Source organism: Diabrotica undecimpunctata, chromosome 10, assembly GCF_040954645.1.
Source record: "Diabrotica undecimpunctata isolate CICGRU chromosome 10, icDiaUnde3, whole genome shotgun sequence".
NCBI classification, from domain to species: Eukaryota; Metazoa; Arthropoda; class Insecta; order Coleoptera; family Chrysomelidae; genus Diabrotica; species Diabrotica undecimpunctata.
In genome coordinates this window covers 18,032,349-18,054,355 of record NC_092812.1, presented here as the reverse complement: position 1 = coordinate 18,054,355, position 22,007 = coordinate 18,032,349, and the positions used below count along the sequence as shown (strand labels likewise).

The window sequence follows — 22,007 nt, the reverse complement described above, 5'->3', positions numbered from 1 at the left end:
ACCAATGCTAGTATATATATTCTAACTGATTCTGTGGTCAGATGACCTGAATGGCGGAGGCCTCACCAACCCACCCCAGGACTCCAGTCAGGACTTGGAGGACGCTACCTGTGAGGGTAATGCTACCGAGAACGACACGCCCACGACGCAAGAGCCTGGAGATCTTCGTTCCCATCGCCTAGACCTTGTGACGCAACTTCAAGCTACTCCGATCGTCAATGTCAACAAAGACCATCGTAAGTCATTTCCTGCTCGCCGGACATCCAAAAGAAAAAACACGTCATCCGATGAAAATGAAGAAGAAGAAGCTACTCCGGCCCATCGTAGTTCAGCGATAAGTCCAGCTTCCTCTTGCCATTCCACCAATGGTACCCATCCCTTAACATCTGATGTCAGCGGCGAGACGAGTCCTAAGAAGCTGGATGATACCGTTAGCAGCGTTACGTCAGTGAAAGACCTCGAGAACGCCATGTCAAAACATCTCCCTGCCTGCAAGTCGCCAATTAACCAACCAACAGATTTCAGCACAGACGCTTTGCTAAAACAACAACAGAAGACCACTATCCAGTGGATCGGAGCTCATCACCAGCAGCTACAACAACAAGGCCCATTACCTGCTTCAGCTCTCTTGAGGCAGCTCTACGCCAATAGGGAAAGTGTGATTCGTGCGAACGTACAGGGCAGCAGCAGATCTGGTAGCTCTCCCGGCTACTATCCTAATGACAATCAAGTTGGTGTGGGTGCGTTACCTACATCTCCCACCAGCGAAGGATCCTCATCATATAGTGACCACCAATTCTTACTATCACAACATCAAAATTATCCCACTAGTTATTATATGGACTATCATTCCATGACTCCCCCTTCTAGTGTGTCTCCCCGTGACAAACAGCAATTACACGGTGGTGTTGCATTTGACTCAACAGTACCCTATCAAGATGTTTTAAGGCATCAATATCCAGATAGTCCCCTACCTTTAAAACCGCAAGTGTATTCGTATGTAGATCAACCACAATTTTATCACCACGGGTCAACGGGGACGGGGTTCCATTTGTATCATTCTAGTAAAAACACCCCGAGTACTCCTTCAAACTGGTATCCACCGTCATAGTAAAAATAGATTATACTATGGACATTTAATTATCAATTTTTCAATACGATATGATGCCAACCTTTGAAATAATGCTTGAGTTGTCTGGTACTTTTCAGATGCAGGTAGTGAGAAACTTCACGCAATAGTGTGTCTGTTCAACTATTTTTAAACCAAAGAAAAACGAAATAATACAAAATAACATGAACCAATCTATAGTTGGACTTATTTAATAACGACTTAATGCAAATATTGTAGTATACCGAGTATATCTAGTACCTATTATGTTAATATAATGTACATATTACAATACATGTTATTTAGTATTATTCGACCTGAACAGTGTCATTGTCCGCATGTTTTATATTCTTTTAAAACAGTCCATTACAATTTAAGCCAACACCATCATATATAACATAATTGTTAACTGTTAAAACACAATATTCTTTATTTACTATAATAGGCTTTGTTGCAATTTTATAAAAAGGCAATTTAGGAATTTTTTAAAAATTTTATGTATCCAATTAATTAATTTATATTTAATTTATCGTTTATATCAACAGCACAACAGGTTCTGCAAGCTCAAGGCTTACGTAACAATGTTTTACCACTCTTTTTAGTTGCTGCCTTTCTATTCTATTCCCCGGCATTTTGCATTTTTGACTCGTATTCTATGGAAGTTTAATAATCTTTGGTCTTCTTCGTTTTTTCTTATCATGCCATTATTTCTACCAATTTTTTTTGTCTCTCTCTCCAGCCACTTTATGATTTTCGATGGTAATTGCACATTATAAAAATTTATCTGCATATACTTTCAAACGAGACTATTAATAAATCTAGAAGAAAAGAAAAGAAATTTATTAACAAATAATATTTAATATAATTCTGACTTTCGTCTTATTAGTAAATAACTAAGTTTTAGTTCTGCAATTGAATTATATTACAGATTACTGAGTAATTTTTAATTAATCAGGCGAACAGAGATAAACAGGCGAATAGAGATTGCCAGATTAGCATTTATACGAATGAAGCCACTCCTAACGTAAAAAATCTAAATTTGGAGATCAGACTACGTACCATTCGCTGTTATATATTTTCAATATTATTATATGGAGCTGAGCCTTGGACATTAAAAAAATGCAATTTAAAAAGAATCGAGGCTTTCGAACTCTGGTTATACCGCGAGTATTAAAAACATCATGGACTGATAGAATTACAAATAAAGAAGTACTGGACAGGGTTGGTAAAGAAACAGAACTAATCACCACTATACAAACCAAAAAACTGGAATACCTAGGCCATGTGATGAGGGGACCAAAATATGAAATTTTGAGACTCATAATACAGGGAAAGATTCAAGGAAGAAGATCTGTTGGCCGAAGGTAGAACTCATGGTTGAAGAATCTATGTGATCGGTATCAATGCAGATCGATTGTTTTGTTTAGAACAGCAAGTTCAAAAATAAAAATAGCCATTTTCGTGCAAATGGTACAGTCTAGGTGGTACATATCCTCTTTATGTCGTCAGTCCATCTCGTGGGTGGTCTTCCCAAGTTTCGCCTATTCGCTCTTAGTCTCCATTCCAAGATTTTTTTTGGTCTACATATCTATTATTTTTCAATCTAAAAATGTGTCCTATCTACTTCCATTTAATTTTAGCTATGCATTTTATAATATCCTGTATACCACTTCCTCTACGAATTTCTTCATTTCTTACCCTATCTCTCACCATTATGCCCAACAATGATCTTTCCATTCTACGTTGCGTCTCTTGTAATTTACGTGCATATGTCCTTGAGAGAATAAGTGTTTCTGCGCTATATGTAAGAATAGGTAGGATACATTGATTAAAGGCTCTTCTTTATTATCTGATAGGTACGTCACCTTAAAAAATATCACGAAATCTTCCATATTATGCTGCCTATCCTAGAGTTATTCTCCTTAACAGCTCAGCAGTTTGAGTATCTCTGCTAATTCTTACCATATGTTTAAGGTATATGTAGCTGCCAACAACTTAAATTTCGACGTCTTCTACTTTCAAAGGATGGCTCAAAACTAAATTCGTCATCAATTTTGTCTTTTGGTAATTAATATTCAGACCTACTTTCCCTGTTGCGTCGCTGAGTTCATTTAACACATCACTGGCAATTTTTAGGTCATCTGAAGTAAGGAGAATGTCGTCTGCCAATCATACATAACTAAGCATCTCTCCATCGATATTTATTCCTTTATTTGCCCATTCCAATGACTTCAGAGCATATTGAAGTAAAGGGATGATAAAGTCACTTTGGTGACTTAGAAGCGTGCAGATTTATAGTTGTTGTAGTATTGCTAAATATATTTTCTATAATGTTGGCGTCCTCCTCCTCCTCCTCCTCTATCCTTTATCCTTCGTAAGGATGTGGTGACGTTATGGTATTTGGTTACAGAGAGTAACCGGTAGCGCACTTTATTTGGTCTGACCATCGGAGTGGCGATCTTCCTCGGGTTCTTTTACCATCTACCTTGCCTTCAACCACCAACCTCTTCATGCCTTCCATTCGTCTGGTAATGAGTCCAAAGTACCTCAATATATTTTGGTTGATGATTGTGGTAAGCCTAGTATTGATGTCGAGTTCTGGATGTGCTGTCCAGGGTATGCGCATCATTCTACGATTGATGTATCAATTGACCAATGTTGTTAAATGTTGGTGTATCTATGACCAATTCGATACTCTTCTAGTGCCCTTAGAAGTGAGCGTAGTTCAATAGTACGAAACTCTTTATGGAAGTCTACAAACGTTAAAGGTAGAGGTCTATTGTATTCTACAGATTTTTTAATCAAGACTTTTATGCACTGTAGGTGGTCATTTGTACCGTAGTTGGGGCGAAAACCAGCCTGTTTTCTTGGCTGATACAGTTGAAATTTTGTTTCCAAGAGATTACTTACTATTCTGGTGTTCATTTTGTATATATGATTGAGTAGAGAAGTTGCACTGCACTTCGCTAAGTTCATGTGGTCACCACTTTTATGCAGAAAAATTTTAGTGGAGTTATTCCAATTTATAGGGATTTTGTTACTATACAAGCAGAGATTGAAGAGGTCTTGTATTTTCTTCAGAAGATATTTATATCTTCTGTAACTATTTTTTCATCTCCCGGGGCCCTACGGTTTTTCATTTTTTTAAATGCATATTGTGTCTTATCTTGACTAATTTCTGGAATATCCTCAAATCCCTGGTTTTAAACCTTTTGTGTATCGTTTTGATTTATTGTTGGTGTGTTGTGTGTACAATCTAGTATTCCTACTATTTTCTGTCTGTTGTCACATTGCCCTTTTTATCCCTATGTTCGAGAATTTTTCGTCTTTCGAAGCTATTCGAACCTTCATGCTCCTGTTTTGCTCGGTAGTCCGTACAATTTTTTTATGTTTAAATTCCCTAATACATTTTTTCACAACTTTCGAAATGTCTTTATTAAGTACTCTTATGCGTTATCAGTCAATGTTCCTATCACTTTGTAACTGCCTTCTTTCTATTATTTTGAGTTGTGTTTATAAAGTTTTGTTCGAAAATTTGTGTTTCTTCGTATGAAATGGTTAGACAATATCTATAAACAATTAATTTTGTTTAACATAAGTAAAATTTACTTATTTTTCTTTTTTGTTTCTTGTTTTTATTAATTTTTTTTTATTTATTTCTCTCAGTATATACAATCAACTATAATGTGTCTGCATAATACAATCTAAGGGACGTCACTGTCTATTTACAATAAATGGGGTTTATGAGAAATTGATAACTGTAAAGTGTTATATTAAGTCTCTAAAAATTGTATCTATTTTTTTATCCATAATAGTCCATTATTTGCAAAGATGGCAAGTTTCGATTTTAGAAAAGTTTACAAGAAGCACAATTCATATATTGATCTTAACCTTTAACCTCTACCATTAAAAAATGTTACCTTACCCCTAGGTGCATTTAGGTCGCTTATAAGCTCTTGTAGTTCTTGTAGTAATCAGACCAATTTTTGCTCTGATTAGTCTATGGTCACTGCGTGTTTGGAATTTATTTATTACACTGACATCTTTTATAATTGCATTCTTATTGGTTAGAATGAAGACAATTTTGTTCTTAGTGGTTCCATTTGGTACTACCCAAGTCCATTTTCTGTTCGATTTTTTGAATGTTTAGAATGTTTGAATTTTTAGAATGTACGAGTATTTCTAATAGGCATATTTTGGTAGTGTGCAAACTGAACCAGTCTTTCTCCCCTTTCATTTCTCTCACTGAATCCATACTTTCCTATGACTTGTTTCTTACCGTTTCTCTTTCCCACTTTGTTATTAAAGTCACCAATTAAATACTTGAAGTGACTATTATTAGTATTTAATGCTTCAGTTATGTTACTGTAGAGTTCCTCTATTTCTTCGTCAGCGTGAGTAATCGTTGGGGCTTATATTCATATAGTTTGTATATTGTATCTCCTTGATAGTTGTTAGGTTAAGCTAGCTACTCTGTCCGAGGTACTAGTTATTTTTACTACTCCTTGTTTCCATTTTTTGTTGATTACGAATCCGATAGCGCCTGATCTGTCCATTGATGTTTCTCGATAGTAGAATGTGTCTCCTGGCGCTAATTCTAATATGACATTTTATATTTTCAGTTTTACAAGTCTGGATTGATTTGATAGTGAGCAGCAGTTTAGACTCAGCAGATTATTAGCACCCTCTGCCATCCTGGCTTTATCCCGAAAGCTACCCAGTTCAGGGCCATCTGGGCCTATAGAGAATGAGGGCCATGATTTGAATGTATCTTTCATGTTAGGGGTTGTAAGGCGTACCTTACTACGCTGTCTCAGTGCGGGTTCGTAAGGGTTCGCTGGTGTGTTCTGATTATAAGGAGCCGAAACCCGCTTTTCACCCTATTCCTTCTGCTATATAACGTACTCCCATAATACGCTATATATTGCCGGGATTACATGACTTATGTCTTTGTGGACGTAGGAGGTAGGATTCATTGGCAGAGCTGGCTGACCTTTTAGACCAGCTAGGACCCAATCGTCACTATCAGTTAGGTAATTAACGGAGATTTTTAATGGTTTGCTCTTGCCAGCAAAAGAACAACCCCTCCGATTCCTATACCAACACTTCATATCCATTATTTATATATACAACAGGATGAGACATTGCGAGAGTATATCGATAATATTTGACATGATTTAAATGAATCGGTTGGTGATTTTTTATTAAACCTCTTTCTTCGCGTACTTACCGTACTTACTGTAAACTCTCATCATTTTTATCAATTAGATATGAAAAAGTCTAAATGAATAACTGCCAACCTTTAAGCCTAAAAAAATAATATTATGTATAATGATGGTGTCAGTTTCAATGCAAATTTAACTTGTTTAAATCTTTTGATTTCATTTTGATTATTTATGTATACTGACTCGATATGATACAACATTATGATACAGAATCGTAGGTAAAAAGTTTGTAAATATGAATTTGTTAAATTGATGTTATTATCGGCAGCTAGGGTATGACTGATCACGAACAAGTTTTAAATCCTTAGTATGAAGTGTTTTGCAATTGTTTGTATACAGCATTTTCTTAATACTTTATTGTAATGGTAAAAATATTTTCAATATAATAATATATTAGTGAAAGAAATATGTTAAATATTGTTTAAAATGTGGTTACTTACCAAATTACATCGTATGTTTATTATCATAATCTCTGTTTAGACGTATAGTAAAACAGTAAATCACAGATATCCTTTGTAGAATTTAAGAAAGTTTATTGTAATTTGTAACAGCTGCCATATGGAAAATTCGATTGATTTATAGACGAAGGAATTGAAAATCCATTTCGTCCACTTTTGGTGAAGTGGAACATCGTTAAAAGAATGATTTAATTTAAAAAAAAAAAGCTTCAAACATTTGACGATGGGCTTTTCTTTTTTTGCTGTTCAACGATTTTAAAAACGTTAATTTGAGACCTGTTAAGGCCCGTTTTCACACTACGTCTTATTGTACGTTTTGTGGGTCATATCAAACGTACGACAAAATGTACGTTTTGTCCAGTGTATACACACTACGTTTTTCCTTCCGTTTTCTACCTCATTTCTAATTCAGAGTCTTGAGTTGTGTGAAGTTTGTTTAGTGTTTTTTTTTATTATGGAGGAAACACGGCTGCTTTCTTTTATTTTTTCAACTATAAATATACTACGACTGAGGAAAAAGGGGATGAAGAGGGAAAAGACAAGATGGTCAAGAGAGTGGGTTTCTAAAAAGAAGCCAGTATTCCCACGTCTCGTTACTAAAAGAGGCGAACCAGATGACTGGCGCAATTATTTGCGATGGACACCTCAGCCTATTGTCAATTGCTAGAGTTGGTAACACCATACGTATTGAAATAAGACACCTCATGAGAAAAGCCATTACACCCCATGAAAGACTCACAGCCACTCTCAGATATCTTACAACAGGACGCATCGTCAAGGACTTGGAGTTCACAATCATAATATCCAAACCAGCGTTAAGCCAAATAATTCCTGAAACCTGTAATGCAATCTACTTGGTTTTAAAACATAACTACTTAAAAACTTTTATACAATTCAATAAATTCCCCGAGAAAATCGTGGGTGCATTGCCGCAAATCTGACATTATTAGGCTTTTTTTATGAAAAATGAAACGAACTGCAGTGGAACTAGTCGTCAAATAAGTCAAGATCGGACGACTTGTCTGAACATGTATTTTCACGTAACGTTTCATCCTATCAGTTCTCGCAAAACTATGCTTCTCCCATCATTTCTACGATCTGACCTTGGATTTCATTTCTATTCGACAAGACGTACGTTTTGCTGTTTACATGCCACGTTTTATTGTATAGGATTTGTCCTATCCAACAAAACGTACAATAAGACGTAGCGTGAAAACCGGCCTTTAAACTGAAATTGGTTTTTATATTTTCAAAAAACCAATTAAAATATATACAATTTCTAGTATTTTTCATCGCTTAAAAAAACATATAAAGGATTGAAACAAAAAAATTTGATTAAAAAATATTAATTTGTGTACTTACGAGATATTTATTCGTTTATTATTATATGTATTCGTTTATTAAAAAATATTTATAGTAGAAGTTGTAGAAGGCTCACCGGGATCTCCGTTTTAATCCCTAGGGATTATTGCTAACACCAGAGCGTTTTAAAAATCCTATTCCGAGATGTGACGAATTATTTTTCTTCGTCATTTGATTAGAAGTCGGACCCCTAGAAGCGATTTGATACGGTTTGAAGCAAATTGAGTCTTTTGTTGCATGTAAGCGCCAAATGTTGTATGTGCTTTTTCCAGGAAAGGTTTTGATCCAACCACATACCGAGAAATTTCACGGAGTTTCGAAGGGAATGGCGCTGTTGTGAAAATAAAGGACTTGTACAATGGGTGATTGTATCGAAAAAATCCTACTAATTGTCTTTGTAGCGGAGAACTCAAATCCTGTACTAGCTGTTCATCCATCTAACTGGGTTAAAAATGTCTCTGCTATTCTGCACATGGAGGGTTTTTGTGCTCTTTTAATATACTCCACTAAATAGTCTGCATAGAGGCGAGCTTTGTGAAGTTTATCTATCTATCTATAGCCCAAAATCTATTCATGTGTTGAATATAGGCCTCTGCCATTTGTCTCCATTTGTCTCTGTCTTCTGTTTGTCTTTTCCACATTGGACCTGCGCTTTGCTCAATGTCATCTTTCCATCTCATTTGCGGTCGACCTCTTGACCTTTTTGCAGTATATGGTCTCCAGCGGCCAATTTCTTTATTCCATCTTCCATCCTGATATCTTTCGTTATGCCCAGCCCATTTCCATTTTAATTTCAATGCATGTTGAATGTTGTGAAGTTTAGGTAATTTAATTAGTATGTTGTTTATGGCAACTAGGAATAGGGTAGGACTCAGTACTGAGCCTTCTGGGGTACTGTTTTGTGCCGTATAAAAATCTGAATAATCGTTGTTAACGCTTACTTGGATCAAAATTCTTTAAAAAAAATTTGATATAGGCTAAGACGTGTCCTCAAAACTGTTTTTTTTACTGTAACACTTTTAAAACGTTATTTTCTCTTTCTCTTTGCCTTCACTTCTATGTGGGGTCGGCTTCAATACTTACATTTTTCCATAAAGTTTAATCGTGATATACTCTTCGTCTGCTACACTTGTAAGAGGTAAACTTTCTAATTACATTTTTTTTGATACTGAATACTTCATATTGATTGTAGCGTAGATCATGCAAGGTAAATATAAATTGGTTCTGATCAATTAATATTCAATTTAAACACAACTGATACGCGAATTATTAATATTTCATCGAGTTATCCCACTAAACATCAAAATAAATCCATAATTCACAGAGACCCATCGAATTTTTAACCGAGATACTTTGAAAACTCCAAATCGACTTTTGGAGCATGCATGAGTGATGATTCATGAGTTGTTCTCGTAGATCTGCATCCCACTGCAGTGGGTGTTGCCGATGGGTAATAAGATACACATTTTTGTTTAAAGTTTCAAGCGGATACATGTTTTTAAAGGAATTAAAAATACTTGAAATTTTCGAAACTTTGATCGGTTTTTTGTAATTGTTTAAAAATTTCTTGATAAACCAATTTCAATTTAGCAGATATCAAATTACCTGTTTTGAGGTTTTTGAAAAGAATAAAAAATCGTCATCGCCCGTCGTCAAATGCCTCCGAGCTACCTTGGAAAGAGAAGATCTTTGCGTTTTTGTAGTACGAAAGCATTTTTAAATGTAGACGAAATGAATGCTCGTCTACTTCATCCATATATCAATGAAATTTTTGATATGACAAACTTACGAATTATCATAAATGTTCAAAAGTATTTTGATAATTCTACTGAATTACAACATCCAGCTGCAACTATGTAATATTCCAGAGCAATGCGCTTAAGCTGTTGGTTGTTTATTTTTCTCGTAGTATTGAAAAAAACTAAGAGGGCCTCTGCTTCCCTATTTGTTTGCATTTACGTGTACTCCTCAATAATACAAAATAGTGTTATTTATCTTTTTTTATTTATTCTGGCCAATAAAGCATTATAACATAACGGTCATTAGGACAAGGTGTTATTTTGTTTACTGGTTGAATTAACACTTCAAAATTAAATATAATTAGACAATTTAAATTATTTAAGTAATAGAAACTCAGAGGTGTTTTGTATTTTGGTTTAAATTTATATTATCCAGATTTAGCCATACGCTCACACTCCCTATAAGGGGAAAATTCACTCATCCCAGATACCTACGGTATCAAAAGGATTGAGTTCTGATGGGACTCTTTCCGTGTTATCGAGCCCTAGGTGACTTGGTATTCTGTAGTATCTACCAAAAATTTTTATACACATCTGGACGTCGCGAGGAGTACAGCTTTCTGCATGGCCTTATAAAGATGTTCATTTAGACCCAGCTGTTTTATGTTCGCTAGGAGGTTTTTGGGAATAACACAAGTAGTAGGTAGAATAATAGGTACTGTCTGGGTACCTTTCATTCTCCATTGTCTCCTGATTGTTTGTATTTCTAGATCCCTGTACTTGATGATCTTTTCGTTGCATTTAGCACGCAAATTATTGGTGTTAGGTATCGTCACATCAATAAGCGTTGTTTGCCTAGTACGTTTACTAACTAGTATGAGATCCGGTCTATTATGAGCCACTGGTTGGTCTGTAAGTACAGTGCGGTCCCAGTATAGCTTGTAGTTGTTATTTTCAAGTACTCTGTCAGGGACGTAATGATAGTAAGGAAGGTGGTCGGTTTGAAGAAGTCACAGTTTGTCAGCTAGTTCTTGGTGGATTATCTTTCCTACTGAATCATGGCGTTCTTTATAATCAGTACCGAGAAACGCCTGCCAGCCGGCAATATACTTCAGGTAATATTTAGTTGGAATAACCTGATCCTGAATTGGCAAGTAGGAATCCCTCAGTCTCGGGAAATATCTTTCATCATTGTTATCAACCAATAGTTCGACGCTGTATTGCTGACATATTCCTGGCTGATCTGATTGAGATGTCGCCCATGTAGAGGTTTACTCATCCAGGTGCGCATTTTTTCTTGCTTAGTCAGGTGGTTTATGTGCAAAATAGATGTCTCAGCCTGCACCTGAAAGTTCTTAAATTAGTAATCTGTTTATTCAGTTGCTCCAATTTATATTATAATTATATTTATATTTACTGGGTACTCATTTGATATCACGCGAATATCTTCAAATCCACTCTATTATTTTTTATTATTATTTTTTTGTTACTGTTTATTTTTCGGTAAATTCTTACGCTGTGAACTGTCCTTTGATAAACGTGATTCTTTATTTATTTTCTTCCCATCTTTTGCTAGAAGAGTTTAGGATACCCGTTGCTGCTGTTTGGTGCTTTAATTTATTTTTTCCTAATTTATTTTATCATGTTCATTAAATATTGTTGTGCAACCTTATCATATAGCAATAATTTTCTTTATCTTTTGTAGCCACTATTCAGTCATCTATCAGAAAGTGATGTAAAAATTGTGTGTTCAAAAAGGGACACTTTTCCTTCAAAATAAACTAAATGCCGAAAATTAAGATCAACAGTTATTAAAAAGGCATATTATGTATTAGAAATACCAATATTTTGAAACCAAGATGTTTTGCATGAGCTGATATACAAACGATGTAAAGTGGGTTGTCACAAATAATCATCACATCATTATCAGTGGCATTATGAGGCAAAGATCTTTTTAAAATATTCATCTATTATGATTCAGTCAAAGCATTCATTTATAAGAGACTTTATGCCATTCTCTATGTTGGATATTACCGCAACATAACACTGAACACTATGTGGAGTTTACCCTGTCTCATACCTCCACAACCTGCGCCGAAAAAGCTCTTTGACACTACGCCAACCAGTACTGAAGGGCACTTCAATCACAGGTTGGGGTGCCATAGGCAAAGTGGATGAGCCCTGTCTTACCAGGGCGTCAGCCCGATCGTTCCCTTCCACGCCTGTGTGTCCCGGTACTCATACTAAGTTAACCCTATTGGTCAACGCAACATCAGCAGGTGCTCTCTTGCACTAAAAAACCAGCTTAGAGCTGACATTGGGCGCTTCCAAAGCCCTTAGCGTTGCTTGACTCTCAGAGCAGATAAAGTTGATCCTGCCTAAGTAAGTGTTATCTTTTATCTCCTAAGCACATACCAGGGTCACAAAGATCTAAACCTGAAAAACTGATGCATAGGAGCCGAGAGCCTGGTCAGATTCAAATTCGATTCCGCTACCATATACTTCAGCACCTGCCCGCTCGCGCGTCCATTTTAGACCCATGCGTGAACCAAGTGAGCTCCCTTCGACGGATCAGTACCGGCTTTCGTTGCATCCACTCTTCCCTGTCAGGAAATTGAACCAAGAAGGAAGATAAGAATTCAAATTAGGGGCCATGCTGTCCTGTATCATAGAGAGCACAAGATAACAATTGAGGCCCTGTCTCCAAATGTCACAATGGCCTATCCGCCCATTCATTCTCAACCAGTATCCAGAACAGTTGAGATAATAGGCTGCCATTATGGTTTCGTATTCTACAATAAGATGTAGACTAGGTAAATTTAGCAGAGCCTCAAGAGTCGCTCTGTGAGTGGTCCTCAAGGTTCCACATAATTCCATGAAATCAATAATTATTTACAACAATTCAGCCTCGACTAGTTTAATTATTATTAAACAGATGTTTTCTCACTCATTTCTGTTCATCGTATCTTCTTCATCTAAACTTTCTCTTTCTAGTCATCTATCACACAGTCCTTTTATCTTCTCTTTGAATTCCTCTACCTCTCTTCCCATGAACTTTTTAATAGTTTTAATCCTTTGTCCCCGTAAAAGATGGATAGACGACGTAGAGAGGGATCTTAAAACCATGAACATCAGGCAGTGGCGAAGGAAAGTATCCGACAGGGCAGAATGGAAGAACATGGTTAAGCAGGCCAAGACTCACAAAGGGTTGTAGCGCCATTAGAAGAAGAAGAAGAAGAAGAATCCTTTGTCCCACATAATTTTTATTTCTACGTCTGACATAACCAAACCATTGCAGTCGTTGTTCTTGAAATCTTTTTGAGACTGTAGTCATCCCGGTTCTTTCCCTAATCAAGTTATTCCTGTGTCCCTTCTAGTCTTACCCAACAATCAACGTAACATTTTCATTTTAGCTACCTCCATCTGCTTGTCCTGAATCTTCTTTACAGGCCACATTTCACCGCCGCACGCTAACATAGATCTCACCAGACTCTTGTATATCGTTTCTTTCAGATATTCCTCGATTTTTCGATCACAGAGTATCCCGTTCATTCGCTTCCAGTTAAACCAACCAACCTGTATCCTGTGGGCAATTAAACATCATTTGCTGACTGGCCCAACATGTTTGTTCCTCTACTACATCTCTGAAGTTTCTGTATAACGAAGGGTTTCTTCTTCCCTAGCGTTTGTAATTGCTTTTGCTAAAGATGGATGCTTTCTTACTTTTAAAGTTATTTTAATTATCTCGTTCTTTAGATCATTTGTGAAGACCCTTACTGCAATCTTTCCCTTTACTTTGGCCAACATTTTTTCAGTTTGCCTTTGCTTTTCTCTAACCGAATCTTCATTGTTTCCTATGAATGGAATGAGGTTTTCTGCTGTTTTTAAATCAAACTTTTGTTTTTTCACAATACTTTTCACGACTTTTCATGACACGACTCACATCGTGTCCTGTCGTGTCTTCCTCTCACTTGATTACATGTCTGATCCACTTAAGGTGTACTATCTTAATAAACTTTAGGCTTCACATACTCACAAAGCCTTGGTCTTTCACTCCTAGATATATTATTCTTAGAACTTTTACTCGAAACACTTAAGCAGGTTCTATCCATTATGTGTAATTATCAACGTTCCTCCTAATCTATATGTTAACACAGGCCTTATTAGTGTTTTACAGATGGTCAGTTTAATTTTCATGGTTAATTTTGAAGCCTTTTGTTTTCTCTCAGGCCATAGTAAAACTAATTGGTGTAAATTATTCTTCTTTTAATTTCTTTGCTGACATTGTTAACTCGTCAGTAACGATACTAAATTGTGTACATACCCTCTAATTCCATTTCATCAATTTATTAACCTAGATATCTCATTACTTGACTTAGACACGCATGTATATTTCATTTTTTTTTTTGGTATTTATTTTTAATATTATTTAATAAGATGCCCTTAGCACTAGAATATCTACAAATCCTACAATCTAGGCTATGGAGAAAGATAAAAACGTAAGTGAAAGCCAATTTGGTTTCAGAAATGGTATGGGTACCAGAGATGCTTTATTCGCAATGCAAATATTGATCCAAAAAAGTCTCGATCGGTAGAGGAATGTCTTCGCATGTTTTAGAGATTTTGAGAAGGCGTTCGATAACGTGAAGCATGACAAATTTATAAATCAGCTCACATAAAACTCGAAAATATGACAACATGGGATATTTAAATTCTCAAGAGTCGGAAAGGCTATATACTGTTACCACCACTTTTGTTAAATTTATATTCTGAATCCATTTTGAAAGTCTGAATGCTCTATTCTGCAATAAAGACCTGAGTCTGACTACTCGATCTTCTTCTTCTTCAGGTGCCATCTCCACTACGAAGGTTGGCAATCATCATAGCTATTTTAATTTTTGAGGCAGTAAAAGTGTAGAAAAATAAGTATTGTGAACGTACACGCACCCACGGAGGAAAAATATATGAAAACTAAAGCCGAATTTTACGAAAAGCTAGCAGAAATAATGGAGAAAATACCGAAATACGACATAAAATTAACCCTGAGAGATTCAAGTGCAAAAATCGGTAGGGAAGAACTTTACAGGCAGATAACAAGAGGGAAAAGTACATCAAGAAAGTAACCAGAACGGGATAAAATTGATAGAATGTGCAATGGAGAATAAAATGAAGATAATCAGTACACAATTTGACCATAAAGACATATATAAAGTAACGTGGATATCCCAGATGGGCAGAGTAAAAACCAAATCGATCACATATTAATAGAAAATATCCATCAAGATCCATCTGTAAAACTAAATGTTTTAAAAGACAAAAAGAGATATAACGTGGCCTTACTTAAGGACCAACAAGGGGCAAAGAGGTTAGCAAATGAGATTAACGCAAGATTAGAGGAAGACAACTTAATGTCTGATACATTGGAAGAAAAATGGAGTAAAATTGAAACATCAATGACAAAAGCAGCTAATGTTTGCTTAGGCAATACAGGAGCAAAGAGAGAAGAAGACTGGTTCGACGAGAAATGTAAAAGAGCACTAATGCTAAGAAATAAGGCAAAGTTGAAAACAAAACGATAATAGAACCTAAGAAACAATTACAGAACATGAGACGAAAAGGAAAGAAGCTAAAAGAATCTGCAGGCAAAAAAAGAGAGAATATTTGGAAAGAAAATTAAAAACAATAGAGGAGCATGTGAACGTGTGATGTGTGTTGCATATGTATTGTGTATGATAGAGGACGATGTGTATACAGGGTTGCTAATTCCTCTATTGTTGGTACATTCTTTTTGGTGATTTCTTTAAGTATTGGCAGCCAAAGCCTGCTACATTCTTCTGATAGGTTTACTACACATTTTTCTTCATTGAATAGGATGAGGGCTGCTTCTTTGATTTTGTCTTTTTCTTGTCTATTTCTTTCATGATTATTGTTGCATCTTTCCATTGTACTCTATGTTTATTATCCCATGCATGTTTGCATATTTGTAATCTGTCGAAGTCCCTGTTTTTAATGTATCTCGTATACAAGTTGTTGCATTTACAGGGTATTTTATAGATGCAGTTCTTTGATCCCTTTGGTGTCTTGTTAGGTTTGGTTTTTGGACTGGATATATCTAAATAAAGAGTAATAATTACATACTGTCTTGTTGAATAATTTACTATTTTACTATAGTTCTATAATCGTGATTAAAAGATATAATTATTTAGGTCTTTGTAAAATGTTTTTATTACAAAATATTTCATTAAAAAATATGTTTTAGTTTTTATCTTTATTAACGCTATTGGCAAATTTCTTTTACAGGAAAGGGCAAAACGTAAGTATAATATTTTTTACATGTAGACTGTATATAGTTCCATCACTCAGTCTGTTTTTTAATTTTAATATTATCTATCAAAGTTTTGGTGTATTTCTGAACAGGAAGATCAAAACAACTACCAAAAAATGTAGTTACTATACCAGATTTTGTATATCTTACTTGATCTGGTCAGCAAGTAGATCTAAATTGTATTTATTTAGCGTATGGATTATAACAATACAATAAATACACATATCTTCTTAGTGAGACGTCTTCTAACGAAGGTTGTCGATCACTTCTTTAAACCTTTCCCTATCTTTTGCAACTTAAAATATCTGTTCAATAATCAGGTTGGTCGAATCTCTGATATTCCTCAGCCAAGATTTCTTCTGTCTTCCCCAGCCTTTTCTTCTCTCTACTCTTCCTTGCATGATGCTGTAGAAGAAAGTATTTATCGTTTCGAATTATGTGGCCCAGATTCGATGTTTTTCTTATTTTAATTGTGCTCATAAGCTTTCTGCCATGTCCAATTCGTCTTAACACTTCATCGTTTGAGAGTTTTGCAGTCCAAGGAATTTTAAGAATACGTCTATATACCTAGCCACATTTTGAATGCCTCCAATTTTTAGGGTTTCAGAGTATAAGCTTCTAGCCCATCTAGCAATTTAGACCATAGAAAACATTCGATGAACCTCAATTTTATAACCATACTCAATTTCTGATTTGTAAACATTGATTTTTATTTTATAAATCCTTTTCGAACTATTTTAATTCTAATCTTTACCTCCGCATCTTGATCTAATTGTGAGTTTGTAATTGCTCTAAGATATTTATACTTGTCGACTCTCTCTAACAGTTTATCCTTCAGTGTCAGGTATACGTTGTCAACAGGAATTTTCGAGATCACCATGTATTTGGTTTCATCTATATTCATTATTAGTCGCATGTTTTTGCTTTCTCTGTTAATGATTTCTATAATAATTTGTAAATAGTCTATATTTTCTGCTATGATTGCGTTATCGTCTGCAAATCTTATGTTAATAATAATGCTCTCTTCAATCCTTACACCTTCAGTTCTTTCCCATATTGCCTCCTGAAATAGTTGGGAGTACACATTAAATAATTGTGGCGGCAGCACACATTCCTGTCTGACTCCTCTTTGAATTTCTACTTGGTTTGTCTCACTATCTTCCACCCTTACGACCGCTGTTTGATTGAAGTATAGATTTTTGATTAAATTAATATCGTTGGGATCTTGGTGTATGTGTTTTAATGCATGTATGAGTTTACCATGTTGAACTCTGTCAAATGCTTTTTGAAATTCTATAGGTATAACATATAAATACGTTTTTATTGTATTCCCAGCATTTTTGTAATAGTATCGTCATTGCACACAACACCGCTCTTGTTCCCATTCCACCTCTCAATCCAAACTGTGTGATGTCTAATTGTTCTTCACATATTTTATATAGGTATACGCTGTTGAATAATTTGAGTAATATTTTTAAAGTATGGCTTATGAGGCTAATTAATCGGTATTCATCACAAGTTTTAGGATTATTTATGATAAGGGTAAAAAGATGTTGAGAAATTGAAACTATTTAAAATAATTTAATAAGACACTCAATATTTTCGTCATTCACGATTTCTAATATTTGTACTGGAATTTCATCAGGACCTGGCGCTTTACCACTTTTTGAGTTTTTAATTGTCTGTTTTAACTCTGATTTTAGAATTTACTAGCGGACCAACTCGACATCGAGTTATGATGTAAGTTTTGCTGATATTTAAGAGGGGCGGAGTCTAACGATCCATCGTTTCCGTCGCCTGGTGTAAATGTTCCAAAAATCCTAAAAATAAACTGTATCGACGCCAATTTTTTTAAATTGAAAATCGATACAGTAGTCTTTTAGGATTTTCAGGAAGATTTACATTAGGAAACGGAAACAATATGATTGTTAGACTTAAATAAAAAACGGAAGTAAAACCGAAAGTAACTTTTTTTTTGAATATTTTAGATTGTAAAATGCCACGTTTAAGAAAAAGAAGTCGGTTTGAGAACTCTAACTAACTAACTAAATTTATATTTAAATATTATTTAAATTTAAAAAATACAGAAAACAGTATGATGCTCCGCGCTACCGCCTACTGTTCCACTTTTTTGAGAATACGCCACAATTTTACTTTATAATAAGTTTATTTTTTATTTATTTAAAATAAACCTAATTTAAAGTAAAATTGTGGCTTATTCCCAACAAAATTAATAATATATTTCTAACTAATAAATTAAAAACAAAGTAATGCTTACCTCATTATTTAATTCTTCAAGTATTAAACTCAAAACGTAGTCTAAATCTCTAAATATCAATCACAACACCTCACACACACTGCACTTGTTGGAAACAGAATACTTTCTAACTAAACATAAAAATAAAAAAATACCAACTGATCAGATAGTGTAAAACAGACCCCATAAATTAAAATCGGAGACAGGAGGATCCCGAATTTTGAGTGGTCATTATCGTTATTCCTTAAGTGGAAACACTTGTTGGTGCATTCCAGCATTCGAGAATTGACGCGTTGTTGCATTGTGTATAATATTGAATTCCTATACTTTACTATAGGAAAAATTCATTTTATCGCCGCCATTTTTAAACCGGTTCGAATTTTTTAAATTTTAAACCTTAGGGGGAATCTACTCAACAATCAGTTTAATTATTCGAAAAAATTATTCTCCTATCTATCACCGTTTAGGAGGAGTATTGCGCACAAGAAAAGGGCTTAGCCTTTTAGTATATAAGATATATTTTCATTAGTTGGTAATGTTTCGTTAATGTCTTCTCTATTATCTGTAAATAATTTACCCCGCATAGAGATAAAGGCAAAGAATATGATAATGATGATTATCCGTAAATAAGTCCTTGATGTATTTCTCACAAGTTTGTTGTTTTTCTTCTTCTGATAATTGGAGATCTCAATTGGACTTTCTTATAACTTGTGGTATTCTCTTCCACGTATTACCAGTAATTTCTTTCAGTTTCTTATGTAGGTTATGTGTGTCGTGTGTCATAATAAATTCTTCTATTTCTTTGATCTTCCATGATCTGCGTTTCTACTAGTTTCTTCATTTGCTTGTATTTTTCTTCATTTGTATTTCTGTATTTTCTTTTTTCTTCTATAAGCTTTATGATATCTGGTGTCATCCAGTCATTTTTGGCATTTGGTTCTTTTCTACCCACACACGTTTTACCAGCGGTAAGTAAAGTTAAAGCGGTAAGATTAAGCCTCGCTCAGGTAGACCGGGGCAGATTTGTTCTGATCAAGCCTTGAGTTGGAGTGGATATCTGGACATAGTCTAATTACATTGTTGGCATCTATCTTGTTGACCATTACCAATGTATATCATAAGTATCACCAATTTTTCGGGTAGTTCTGATTGGAAGATTTCATTTCTAAATGTCAGTCGCCTGCTCTCTTTTGTGGTGCGTGCTATAGGGCGTAGATCTGGTGGAGCAATATTACTCAAAATAGGGAGCCATCTCACTGAGTTTAATTTTATTGTCCTTTTTTCTATTATTTTCCTATTATCCTCATGGTTTTATCGATTTGAATCGAAGTTGGACATCGATTTTGTTGTTACGTTCACTATTTAGTCATAATGGTGCACACTATTTAACCATACTGGTTCACATTATACTTCCACTGAAAAAACCAAAACTATCTCAGAGGTCCGAAATGTATCCGTAGAAGCACTCCTAGTTGTTCTAGTAAGTTTTGTTATTATATTGTTTCTTGTTCTCAGTTTACCAGCTGCGTTTGTAAGATGAATTTTGAATGTTGTTAGTGTTCTACCAAGTCTGATGACTAGATATTTGGGATTGTTGTTATGTTTGATAGCTGTGTCATTTGGAGTTACATTGAGTGTATCTCCCGCAAGTCGATTTGATAGGTGAAAGAGACAGGTTTCAGTTTTGCTTGTGTTAGGGCGTAAACGTCAGCTCTTAGTGTAGTTAGACTTTCGTTTACAGCTCCTGTTTCTTTACTTTTATCTTGGAAATCAATAGTTAGATCATCAGCATACGCGAATTTTCTTTTTCATATTGCAATTTTCAGATATGTCTGCCATATAAAGGTGGCTAACTAATAATAGAGCTAGCACTGAGCCTTGAGGTAAGCCGTTGTTTAGTTTTCTAACGGTATTCTGTGCATCATTCATGTATACCTGATACAGTCTGTTAGTGAGTAAATTGTTGATTAGCAAACAAGTTGCGAGATTTGAGGTCTATGAATGTTATGGCAAATTTTTTAGGTCTTTCAAAGAAAGCTTCGAAAAATGCACTTCCTCACAGCAGCTTTATTCTCTTTTAAAACCGACTTGCTCCATTGGTACAGCAACCTAAATAGTTTTACATATTCTGTTATATAAGAGTCGTTTCACTAGTTTATAACAGCTGAGTAAGGCAATAGGTCGATATCTTTCGGACAGCTTGTTGTCTTTGCCAGGCTTTGGGATTGCGATATTTTTGTTCTTTTGAATTCTGGAAATAGCACAACTGTAGTCACAATATCGCTGAATAATTTCTTGAACCACTGCCGTGTTTTTATACAGGTGTGGACTATAAATTCAGGATACATTCTATCAAAGCCAGCTGCTTTTCCTGTATTGGATTGGTTAAGTGCTTTGTTTATTTCATTCAATGAGAAGGCACGTGAGTATTCTGATGTTGCTAGAGTATTTGCTTTAAGTTGTTTTGGAGCCCCTCTTACAGCCGATGTATGAATTTTCTTAGATGGAACTCGGGAGTTCTTAATTATTCTGTTGTGCTCTACCTTGCTTCGCCTAGTTTGCAAATCAGTCCCCATGCCTTCCGACTGGATTGGAAGAAATCAATATGTTGTACTAAAGACTTCCATTTATTAAGTCCAGTTGAGTTCTGTGACTTCAGCAAATTGTCTCTAATTTCGAGATCCTCTTATTTCAAAAATTCGTCATATAATTTGTGACTTTCCTCCATCCAGCCTGGGGAGTACTCCTTTCGAAAGCCTGGGGGACATGTTGTTTGGCAATAGAGATAACTATTCCTAGAAAACGGTGATAATTGTTGGCCTTTGGGTCAATGATATATGAAACCTAAGAAGATCAATCAGTACAGTATAATAATTACATTGCAAGAATATGATGATTATGATAACAAAATATTTTAAAGATGATTTGTAATAATATCCTCTAAATTAGGTTACTTTAACATAATTTTTGCTCTGATCTTCCTGTTTTGAAAGATGTTAAATTTGAAAAGAGATACTTCATATCGAAAAATGGTGCCCAAAATGTAGAAATGTGATTTTTACTTCGATTTGTTAGTTTTAATTATCATTAGTATTATATTCGTTAGGGTTACCTACTTGTATCATATTGTTACATACTGTTCAGTACAAAGCACATTGCGATAGCTTTTTTAAATATGTTCGTAGTGTCTTCCTATGTGCAATATATACTTAATCAATTTCTGTACTAAATAAATGTTTATTAAAGTTTTTGTTAAGTATTGTAGTTTATTTATTAAACTCAAATAACTCCTTTAGTATTTTATTTATGTTATGACCATTAAAAAGTACTCACAGACTCACAGTACGCACAGGCTGACGAAAATATCAGTAATCAAATTCGTAAATAAATACAGGATTCGGAAACAGCATAATGATACCAATGTTCAAGAAGAGAGATAAAGAAGACAATTATAGAGGTACAAATCTACTGAAAACCGCACTTAAGCTTACCACAAAAGTCCTAACCAACAAAATCAATAAACTAACAACTTT

The 22,007-nt window shown here is 35.0% G+C and overlaps 1 protein-coding gene across 1 annotated transcript in view; it reads left to right on the top strand.

Moving 5' to 3' along the window:
• The window catches only part of trh (PAS domain-containing protein trachealess), a 178,322-nt gene extending 156,589 nt beyond the window's left edge, over positions 1-21,733 (top strand). The window contains exon 10 of the mRNA XM_072545912.1: positions 42-21,733. Within this exon, the coding sequence (XP_072402013.1) occupies positions 42-1,111 (1,070 nt within the window). The 3' untranslated portion in view covers positions 1,112-21,733. The remainder of the gene's footprint in view (positions 1-41) is intronic.
• Positions 21,734-22,007: the final 274 nt, after the last annotated feature.